The sequence below is a fragment of the Stenella coeruleoalba genome (genome assembly GCF_951394435.1).
Source record: "Stenella coeruleoalba genome assembly, chromosome: 11".
Classification (NCBI taxonomy): domain Eukaryota; kingdom Metazoa; phylum Chordata; class Mammalia; order Artiodactyla; family Delphinidae; genus Stenella; species Stenella coeruleoalba.
In genome coordinates this window covers 15,935,468-15,946,908 of record NC_137157.1, presented here as the reverse complement: position 1 = coordinate 15,946,908, position 11,441 = coordinate 15,935,468, and the positions used below count along the sequence as shown (strand labels likewise).

At 55.1% G+C, this 11,441-nt stretch overlaps 1 protein-coding gene across 1 annotated transcript in view; it reads left to right on the top strand.

Moving 5' to 3' along the window:
• Positions 1–5,127: 5,127 nt before the first annotated feature.
• The window catches only part of RFX4 (regulatory factor X4), a gene marked incomplete at both ends in the record, with an annotated part of 165,777 nt that continues 159,463 nt past the window's right edge, over positions 5,128–11,441 (top strand). Inside the window, one exon of the mRNA XM_079937873.1 lies at positions 5,128–5,170. Coding sequence (XP_079793999.1) covers positions 5,128–5,170 — 43 coding nt within the window. The remainder of the gene's footprint in view (positions 5,171–11,441) is intronic.

The following is an 11,441-nucleotide window of genomic DNA, read 5'->3' as shown; positions in this document are numbered from 1 at the left end:
GGAGTGGAGAGGCATGCAATGAATAAGGAAACAAAACAGTTTTAGATGGTGGTAAGTTCTGTAGAGAAAATAGAACATCAGACAAGTAAATAATTACAGTAAGGTGAGTGTTAGGATTGGGAAGTACAAGGCACTATGGAGACAACAGCAGGGGTGGGGCAGAGCATTCCGGATGACCTGGGAGGGATTCATCCTGCACCCTCCTCTTCTATGCTGCTCCTTCATCCATTCCAAGGACTTCAGAAGCCACCAAGGTCTACACATCAGTGCCAACTCCATGCTTTCATGGGGCTGCCTTCCAGTCATTGCCACTGGGCTATTGGGAAGTTTTATAAGCACTTCAAGTCGCCTCTGCCTTGCTGCCAGATCTTCCCTCCTCCCCCCATCAGACAGTCTCTGTGAATGGTGTCAATAGCCCAAGTCAGAAACCTGTACATCACTCCACCCTGCCCCTCACTGGGCACATCCAGCTAACACCAAAGCTGATAGATGTGATCTCCTCAGTATCTCCTGAACCCCGTCACTTCTTCCTGCCCCCACTGACATGTCCCTATTTCAGGGAATCCATCAGGATTCCTCCCCCCGACTTCAGTGACCACCACCTCTAGCAACCAACCCCCATCCTGGTGTCACACTGTGGCCACACTGGTATCTCCAAAATACAAATGTAGTCCTGTATTCAAATCCCTTCCAGGATGGGATTAGCATGACCCGATCCTCACCTACCTCCCAAAGAAGTTGCTTGTTACTCCTCCCTCCCGTTCTACGTGCAGCCATGCCAGGCTCCAGACCCCAAACATACCACAGAGGCTCCTATGTCTGGAACACCCCTCAGCCCCCCTGCCTGCTGAATCCAGTTCCTGGCTTAGTCATCACTTCCTGGAGGAGGCCTGCCTTGACACCAGCCTCTTGGGCTCAGCTTCACGTCCCTGCTCTCGGTTCCCACAGTACTCACACTTTCTCCACCGCCCCCTGTGTATTTATTTTGGAGGATAGGAGCTGGGTCACTCACTGTTGTGTCCACAGTGCCTGTGAAGTGCAAGAGTGCTACACTGCACCCTAGTTGTCCTCCTCTCTCAAAGTGGGGACAACAATAATACATGTTAGCTGTATCATGAGGATCAAATGAGATAATGCGTGGAAAACACCTATCACAGTCAATACATAAAGAGTAAATGGTAGCTATTATTACTATATGATGTTGCTCATACTGAATCTAAACATTTTATTGACGTTTGAAATACATTCAGGAAAATACATAGAATCATAAGCATACAGAGCTCAGTGAATTTTCACAAATGAATGCACCCTTGTCACTGACCCCCAGATAGCACTGTTTTATTTTATTTTTCTTTATTGAAGTGTAGTTGATTTACAATGCTGTGTTAGTTTCAGGTGTACAGCAAAGTGATTCAGTTTATATATATAAACATATTCTTTTTCAGATTCTTTTCCATTATATGTTATTACAAAATATTATAGTTCCCTGTGCTATACAGTAGGTCCTTTTTGTTTATCTATTTTATATATAGTAGTGTGTATCTGTTAATCCCAAACTCCTAATTTATCCCTCACCCCCTTTGCCCTTTGGTAACCATAAGTTTGTTTTCTATGTCTGTGAGTCTGTTTCTGTTTTTGATTGGTAAGTAAGTTCATTTGTATCATTTTTTTAGATTCCACATATAAATGATATCATATGATATTTGTCTGACTTTATTTAGTGTGATAATCTCTAGGTCCGTCCATGTTGCTGCAAATGGTATTATTTCATGCTTTTTTATGGCTGGGTAATATTCCACTATATATATGTACCACATTTTCTTTATCCATTCACCAGTCGATGGACATTTAGGTTGCTTCCGTGTCTTGGCTATTGTAAATAGTGCTGCTCTAAACATTGGGATGCATGTATCTTTTCGAATTAGAGTTTTCGTCTTTTCTGGATATATGCCCAGGAGTGGGATTGCTGGATCATATGGTAACTCTATTTTTAGTTTTCTAAGGCACCTCCATACTGTTCTCCGTAGTGGCTGCACCAATTTACATTCCCACCAACAGCAGATAGCACTATTTTAAAGCTCAGATGTTACCTTCTCAGAGATGCCCTCCCTTATGTCCCACCCCCTACATAGCACTCATCATCAGACATCCTAAATAACCTAATTATGTATTTTATATATTATCTGTCTCACCTCACTCCAACATAAACTACAGGAGAGCATGATTCTTTTTAGTCTATTTTGTTCACTGCTGTATCCTCAGCTCCTAGAATAGTGCTAAGCACATAGTAGGTATGCAACAAAAATTTATACTAAAGAATGAATGAATAAGTGCTTATATTCATTTCTTTAAGCTCCTGGGTGCTGCAGCACTGTCATGTCTAAGAAACAGTACCCTCCCAGGTTAGACAGCACAGGGCAGGGACCTAGCCTAGCCTGCGCCCTGAACTGTGCACGGCACGCATCTGCGCGGCCCACCTGAGTTCTTTCTCCTCACTCCTCCCTGGCGAGTCTGGCCCACCCCGCCCCAATTTTGCGTGCATAATAATTAAAATAAGAATAATAGCAACAGCCATAACAGTCTCGTCCGCCCTCTGGAGACAACCCGGCCCCTGGCATCCCTCAAGGATTTTCCCAGGGCCTGAAGCACGAGCTTCCCCGCAACCACCGGAAGGCACCTCGTCAAGCTCCCCGCCAAGTCTTCTACCTCCCAATGGGCCCCTGCAGCTGGCTGATGGAGGTTTTTATCATCCGCCCCATTTCGTCCAGGGAAAAACGGAGGCTGCGAAAGGAGAACCCGGCCTCTCTGATCTCCTGACTTGGAATCCCGCGGTCTTTGCCACCACGCACACCACGACCACGTGCGGTGATCACCACCGTCGCCTTTGGTTGGTTTCATACCCCCCTTCCCTTCACCAACCATCGCGGCCGGAAAGAATGTGCCTGGCGCTGCTCTGGGCTCTGAGCAAACGGCTGTGCACGGTGTTCCTGCAGGAACAAACGGGTTATGAACCAGGCACCGGCCGGGGCAAGAGGGGCGCCTCACACAGAGTGGTCAGGCGCACTCCGAGGAGGCGACGCTAGCTGAGATCAGGGTGATGGGAAAGAGCCGGTCACGCGGGCACATGTTGGGGGGAGGTAGATGGTAAGGAGAGTTCCAAGTAGAGAGAACAGCGAATACTCAGCCCCTTTTACATCCACTACCTCGTTTAATTTTACCCCACACTTTGAGAGGGGACACTTTGCCCCATTTTACAGACGAGGAAACTGAGGCCCATAAAGAGTAGGGCATTTACCGAATGGGATTCGAACCCAGCTCTCTGAAATACGCTAAGCCCGGACTCTCCAGCCCGCGTTCCGCGCCGCCTCTTTTCTTCCGCACCGTGACCTTAACTCGGCACGTGCTGGCCCCTCGCCCCCCAGCCCAACATTGTCCCACTTAGGAGGGCAGACTGGGGGGCTTTCGGAGGGACCGCGGAAGTCGCGCCCTGCTTGGGGTCCCGGGTTAGAGACTCCCTCGCCCTGAGTTAGGGACCCCTCCCGCGCGCCCCGCCCCTTCCGCGGCCGGGCCGGCGCTGCCTCTGTCCATGGTCAAAGCACCCGGGTAATCCGCCTTTCTCTTCCGCCCGCCGAGCCCCATTCATATTCTAATCACAGCGCGGCCGGCCCGCGAACGGCCACTTTATCGGGGCCCGCGGAGACGCAGCCGGCCCCCCCCACTTCCACTTCCAGCCCCCCAGCTCCTCGCCCCCCTCTTTCTGCACTCTACACTCAGCCGAGGAGGGGGTCCCTGGGAAAACCGCGTTCCCACTCGCAGGCCCGGGCTTCTCGCAAACTTCGTGGCTGGCTGGGGGCGGGGGCTGGAGGAGGGAGGAAGGGACCGAGACACAGACAGACTGACAGACAGAGTTACGGGAAGAGGCGGGGGCTGCGGGGAGTGTCAGAGAGACCAAGGGGGATAGAGACAGAGAGGGGCAGAGTCCTAGGGAGAGACAAAGAGGTGAGGGGGCAGGGGCTGGACCGAAACGCACGCAGCCCAAACCGGAGACATAGAGGGACACAGAGGACGAGGGAAGGACAGAGGGAGACAGAGACAGGGAGGCAGGCGGAGAGAGAGAGGCAGATACACCCAGAAGATAGAGAAAGTTCTGGAGATGAGTCAGCGCCTCACACCCTCCCTGCCAAGCGGCCTTCTCGCCGCCCGGGGTGGGGGTGGGGTCTTAGGGCTGCAGTTCCCCTTCCCCTCCCCTTTCAGCGCTCTCCACTCCCCCACGCGTGTCCGCGGATCCGCGTGGAAGGGAGTCAAGGCTTACCTCATCCCCAGGGCTCCCACTCGAAATCTAACCCGGGACCAAACTTGGGGGGCCCAAGAGAAGCGGGAAAGGAGTGGGGCCCACTCGTGGCCGCGTAGGCGACTCACCAGGCTCCTCGGAGCCCCCTGCCCACCCCCCAAGCCTGCGCCGCGCCTGGCCGGATCGGGGGAGGGGGGCAGGGGGGAGGGGGCCACATCTAAGCCAATTTTGATTTCGCCTATAATGAGTGCCGGGCGAAGGCTGGAGAAGGCCTCTGGAACTTTAAATAAGAAAAACGTTGCTAATGCTATAATAGAAGGGGGAAGTCGGAGGGCTGGGATTGCGTCGCTCTGAGCCCCCCTTTTCGGAGGCGGCTTTTCTTATTCAAAACAGGCCCACAATGGGCTTCACAGTGCGCCTCGCCACGGCCCCATCTGACGAGCGGCCATTCATCAGGCCGGCTGGCCTATCAATGACATTGCTCCCATCGGGGCTCCTATAAAATGATGCTTTTTCCCATGAAACATCCGCAAACATTTTGACGGGTTTGGCTTTGCCCGGCTGGATTACTGAGTGTCCCCTTGCTCGCTCGCTCTTTCTCTCTCCCCCTTCTCCGAGCTCTCTCCCTTCTCTCTCTCTCTCCTCTTTTCTTCTTTCTCTGTTCGCCTTTCTCTTTCTGCCTTTTCCTTTTCTTCTTTATCCTTCCGTCCTTGCACTCTCTGCGTCTCTTTCTCCTTCTCCCCTCCTTCCTCCCTTCCTCCCTGGGCAGCTCTAGCACAGGGGACCCCCAAACATCAGGACTTTTGGGGGGCGCCTGTGCTGTCCATGGGAAGAGCATGCATTGTGGGTTACTGGAGGAACCCGACATGGATTCCACAGGTTAGTCCTACTGGTGGGGGTTGGGGGGAGACATTGGGAGGGAAAGAAGAGGTAGAAGGGGAACTTCAGCAAGAGTCGCAAAAAGTTCAGAAGGGTCAACTTGACAGCGGAACCCCAGGAAATAACGGAGCCTGCAGAAGTTTTCAATCCCATGCGATGTGCGATGTCTGTAAGCGGATGCGTGGAAGTGTGCGCGTGTGTAAGCGTGTGACTGTATGTGTAAATGTGTGTGTGTGCGCGCGCGCTGAGGAGCGCGCTCTTGCTAGCCGCGGACACAAAGTTATGTAAAGATTCGCTGGCTCGCGGCGAGCTCGAGGTGCCACTTGCAGAAACTTTGCGAGCCGACCGCCCCCTCCCGGGCCCGGCTCCTCCCCCGGTTTGGGGGCCCCGGAATAGCGGTGCGCTCTGGAGCTGGTGGCTAGGGCCAGGAAGCCGAGCGGAACGCCCCAGAGGCGGGGGAGGGCGACGGCTCCGCACAGCGCCTGGGAGGTGGGGACAGAGGCTCCGACTGGTAGAGATGCGCAGCTGGAGGGAGTGGCGGCGGCGAACCCGGTGGTCCTGGGGAATCCGCGCCCGGTCTGGAGGAGGGAGCCCCGGGCCGTCCGAGGCGGGGTGTAGCCTCCTTGCCCGGAAGGGGCACCCGACGATGCGCTCCGCTTGGGGATTGTAATTCTGCTGAAGGGAGGACAAGACGCTGAGCGGCTGGCGAGGCCTGGCGTCTGGGTCTGCAAACTGCTCGGCACTTTGGGGTCTGTTGGCTGTGGGCATCAGGTTTTGGGGTTGCGGCCGTCCGTAACAACAGAGAAAGCAAGCCAAGGAATCTCTTACAACGAAAAAGCCCAGCGTCTCGGTTCTTTCTCCAGTAGAGTCTTCGCCACCTCCCAGTTCTAGCGCCTTTGAAGAGCCGCCAAACTTCTAGATCAGAGTTATGCTCCCTGTGCCCCTTCCAGGTGAAAGAAATTCTCTGGAAGTTCACCTCCTCCCCCAGCCGCAGTCTTCCAACCAGTGCAGTCCTGTCCCGGCTTGGTTGCAGCCTTGGAGTTTCGTGGGGAGAGGCAGAAACAGGGCAGTGAGAGCAGCCTGGGCCGAGGCAGCAGCTTGACGCGATGCTTGAGGGGATGCCTACGAGCATCCGCTGCTGGACTTTGCAGCGCGGAGCAACAAGTGCCTTCCAGTCTCTGCCATCCCCTAACACACGCGCGACTCCTCCCTGAGCAAATAAACACCACAAGATTGTTTCCCCATCTCCACTCCGAAGCAGGCTGGAAATGGATGTGGGGTGGGAGTAGGGGTCATCTGGGCATTGCCCCAGATGGTCTTTCTTCCGTCCTTGCAGATAGATTTCCAGCCTCTCCTGGCTTCTGCTGGGGCCCTGGTGGACAAGACGCCCACCCCCTCTGGCCAGGGGTATATTTGATTTTCCAGGGTAATCGTCTATCTCTGATCTCAAGAGCTAAGTCCTTCTCCACTGCGCTCCCCCGAGTGGGTGTGGGTCCCCTGGGAGTGGGGAAAGGCTGAGCCCCGAAGAACTCCTTACTATGTGCAATGACTAATGAAGGTAAGGAGAGGCGTCGCCTGCCGCCCGCCCGGCTGCGGGTGCGCGGCCAGCCCTGCTGGATCCTCTCCGCTGGCGGTAAAGAGGGCGCCCAGAGAGGGAAAAGAGACCCTCCCTACATACTGCTATGCCAAGTGTTAGTGCCACTACGCACCTCCTGGGCACCCCAACTTTAGAGGTGAATATCCTTGAACAAAATTAAACCCATGTCTGCATGGTTTGTGACCAAGTATTTGCAAGGGGTTCACGTAGGGACTTGGGGTCTCCATGCCCCGCACCAGCCATGGCCCAGCTGGGGGTTTTAGCCACCCCTTCCACACGACTGGAGCTTCTCGGTGCGTTCTGGGGAGAGCTGTGGGGTTGTGGAAACGTTCTGTTTTCTGTCCTCTAGCTAGTGGTCGTGGAGACACCTGGTCATTACTTACAGCAGACACCCGCAACGGGTTCTGAAATCTTTTCTCCCATCCACTCCCCTCCCCTTTTCGAAAATCTGAGACATCCCTAGATCGCCATCCTGAACTCAAAAAGTTCTGGGAAACGGCAGCGTGAAGAAATGACACGAGGCGCACCAGGTGACATTTTCACTCGGGCTTGCAAAACCGACGACAAGGGAAGTGCGGCTCGGCGCGGTCCGGTCCAGGACCTTCCCTCACCTCGCTTCCAGAGAACTTAATCCAATTAGCTTTTCTTTGGAGTTTCCCTTTTTATGTAAAGTTCCTTTCTCCCCGTCTTGCTGAGACCTGCGCTCCTTGGAGCAGTTCGATTCTGCTCCTTTTACGGCAGATTGCGCGCAAATCTTACGGCAGAACCACGAATATTATCGTTATTATTATTTCATTCCGAAAGGGCTGGAACGATCGATTCGCAGCAAGTGCTGGGGCGATGTCCGGAGCGTCCGGGGTCGGAGCGGCCGGCGGGCCAGGCCTCCGTCCCTTCCTCTTAAAAGGAAAATCACCGCAACGTGCCTCGGGCCCGGGAGGACAGTTTTGCAGGGGCCGGGGCTCTAGTGGTCCGCCTGGGGGCCCCTTCAGCGTGGCCTGCGGAAACGCGCCCCTTTGTTCCGCGCACCGAGGCGGTAATATATTCCTCAAGTTTTCCCAAAATACTCAACAAGTGTGAGGGCTGAGACAATGCCCCGTCGGAGGAGGCCGGGGAGCCGGCGCGCGCCTCTGGGCCCTGGCCTAGCCCGCCGCCGAGTGCCACAAAGCAGAGCTCCTCTCACAGGAGGCCCGCAGCGCGACCGGGCTCGGGGAGGCGGCGGAGGCCGCAGGCGCACGCGTGGGGCGGTTGACGCGCCCTCCGCCCGGTGCGCGGTTTGCAGCTGCGTCGCTGCCGGCTCGCGCCTCAGCCCCGCGCCGCGCAGTCTGCGCCGAGCCCCGTGTGGCCCGCCGTCCCCACGCGGGCCGCCGCCGGCGCTTAACGTATTCGTGGCCTGTGGCTCCAATCCCGGCTGCCCCTCCCCGACGAGCGTTGCTCAGTTACTCAAGGTACCTGGAAATTCGAGAACGAGGGGCGGGGTGGGGGGAAAGTAGGTAGAGTTTTAGGCCACAGAGAACTTGTGCAAAGTGGGCCGGGGCCAGGTTGGTCGCCTGCGCAACAGTAAGGGTTGTTTCTTGTTAAACGGGACGGCGCCTTACGGAGGGGCAGTGACGAACCCGACCTGGAAACTTCTGCCTCTGCCCGCTTTCCGCCGCGACCTCCAAAACCCAGAGCGGCCAAAGCACCCCTAGAGCCGGATTTGAGCTCCCTGGGCTACAACGGCGGGAAGACACTCTGGTCTACAGGCCTCCGGCTCAGCACAAGGCCCGACCTGGCTCCGAGGGCCCGCAGGTGGGGACCTTTAGTGGCTTTGGCGTGGGGCCGGCGGGGCAGAGAGCGCCCGTGTGGGAGGAGGCCCCGGGCCTAGGAAAGCAGCCGTCTTCTCCAGCCCCGGGACTCGGACTGCGAGCTCGGGGAACAAGGGGTCGGAGCTGTGAACTTTGCCCCCGCGCCCAAATCAGACTGTCTCGCCCTCCCCGGCCGTGTGTGTGTGTGTGTGTGTGTGGCCGGTAAAGGGGGCATGCTCGCGCCACCCTCGCCACCTGCCAAGTGCCGACGTCTGGGTTTGGCATCAGGGTCAACTAAGAGCCGCGTGGTCCCCAGGTCCCCAGTCCGGGTGGCTGCAGCACTAGCCAGCGCGGACGCGAGGTGCAGGCCGGGCTCGGGGAGCCCCGCACGCGACTTGGTGCGGCGGCCCGGGACAGCGCGCTTTCCCACCCGGCCTGTAGGTCCTGGAGACCCGGAAAACTTTGCAGGGCCCGCCCGGCGACTAGGCCCTGGGATTTCCATAGCTGCGCCCGCCCCCCTCCCCAGCGCGTCGCCATGGAGACTGCTGGAAGTTGGTGGTGGAAAACAGACCCAGCGCAAAGCAAAATATTATGAGTGCAGTTGGGGTGACTTCAGGGGGGGCAGGGGACCGGAGGGCATGAGCGGGAGCCAGAGGCAGAGGCCGACAACAAAAGGCCGAGTACGAGGAGGAGAGAGGAGTTTGCACGGGGCCTCCCCGCCGCTGTGTGAGAGCTGGACCATCCTGCTTCCCAGAGGCGCCGAGGTCTCTAATTTCTCTCCAGCAGCTACACCTTTTCTCAGCCCGCCTGCGCGCCCTCTCTCCCACCCCTCCTCCTCCGGGTTCTCGTCCAGCCTCCCTCCCCATCCCGAAGTTAGGCGCCAGCTGGGCAGTGCGCCCGCCCCCCCCACCACGAGCCACAGGCTCACCAACGTGAAAGGTTCTGGCTTTTCTTCCCCACGACCCGTGGGTCGCCCCAGATGAATTTCTCATCGCCCCCCCCCCCCAAACTGGATCTGAAAGGGCAAGGGGTTAGGATAAGGCGGGAAAGAGAAGAGAAGGAGGTGCCTGGTCAGAAATCTTGGAGGGGTGGGGAGGGTACTGAAGAGAAGATCCTCCCAATTTTTTTCTCCTTTGTACAGTGGGGAAAGCTCGGGGTTATCATTCTGACTCAGCCACTTGTAAGGATACTTTAGGTAAATCTTCTAGCCTTTACAAGATTAATTTTAATTGCCTGTAAAATGAAGGGTAAGACAGCTCACAGACTGGGATTCTCTGACAAGTTAGACGTACCCCTCTTTACTATAGAACCCAGGTTACCACTATCTGAACTATGATCCACTGCACAATTAGTGACTCTCTCCCCAAACGAATAATATACTAAAATATTTTTACAAGTCATTTAGGATTTTAAGAGTCAAGAACCTTGAATAACCCCCTTTTAAGGACCTGTAATTGCCTTTCTCAGTTACACCTGAGGTGCTTTCCTTAAGGCGTTAGATTTTATGGGGCTGTACCCGGCGTCAACACTGAAATGCCTCTGGGTGGTGAAGTCAGCATCACAGACCCCCGCAAATGCTGGATAAGAAGCCACACTGGCCCATGTGGTGAGATGTTGCTATCAAGAGTACACCAGACTTTACCCTCCGTTGCTCAAGCTTTTAGGAAGAGGTGAGGCTCTTCTCACACCTGGCCACCCCTCCTAGTGATATGTTCAGCAGAGGAGTCCTTCCATTCTCCCCAGACTCTGTTGCCTCATCTGTAAATGAACGGATTGGATGCAAAGATTGCCACAGTCTGTCTGAAAGTTTATGACTAATTTACATGCCCGTGTCTGTGATACCTGCCTGGTACTAGGTTTATAAAGTAGTTCATCACACATTGATCCTCACAAGCGCTCCACGAGAGAGGTATTATTGTGACCTGCATCAGGCACAGGGTTTCTCTTCTGTTTCCAACACTGCAAAATCGTGATTCTAAGTCAAGTTGATGTGTGTGTTTGCCTTGGTGTCTGTGCAAAAAAAAGAAGGCTGAAAAGGTATGGAATGGTGACATCACAAGTTGGACGCCAGACAGTCAGGTCTCCACTTGCATAGACCCCTGAGAGCCTGCCCTGCCTGCTGTACAGGTTACTTGGGACACTCTTCAGCTGCCCCTCCAGGGATGCACTGTTCTGCAGGATGGAAAACGTGGTGGTGGGGGAGAATCTCTGACGTTGCTTCTCCCCACACCCACTCTATTTGAGATGTCTTTGCAATTTTATCAAGGTTAGGGGAGAGAGTAACTCAAAGACAGATAATTTGGAGGTGTCAGGTAAAAGTTAAAAAAATTACTTTGGGTGAATTTATCGGAGGTTTTATTCAGTCTCGCTCACTGAGCACCTGTTGGGTGGCAGAGCCTGGGGATGAATAAGGCCACAGTCCCTACTGTCAAGGACTTTAAAACGTTTTGATGAGGGAAGGCATGGACATATTGAGAGTGGTGAGCGCTACAAGAGACAGAAAAATAGTGTCCCCTTGGGGCCTGGAGGAAAGGATGCTCTCTCCTGTTGAACACCTACCATGTGGCAGCCCCATTAACAGGCACTTTACCACACATTAGCCAGTTAAGCCTGATAGCAGTTCTGGGTTGTCCCTTTTTAGGATAAAAGAGGGTCTGGAACTTGCATAGGGTCACAACTTGTACGTAGCAGAGCTGGATCGGAGGCCAGACTGGGAAAGCCCGTTCCCTCGCCCCACCCTGCCTGCTTCAGCTGGACACTGGTAGAGCGCTAGCCTGGCAGGGCTTGGTGATGATGCTGGCCGCCAGGTGGATTTGAATCCCACTTGGTGAGAAGGGAAATGCATGGATGAAAGTGGAGGAGCAAGGAATGTTGTGTCTTTGAGCTCCAG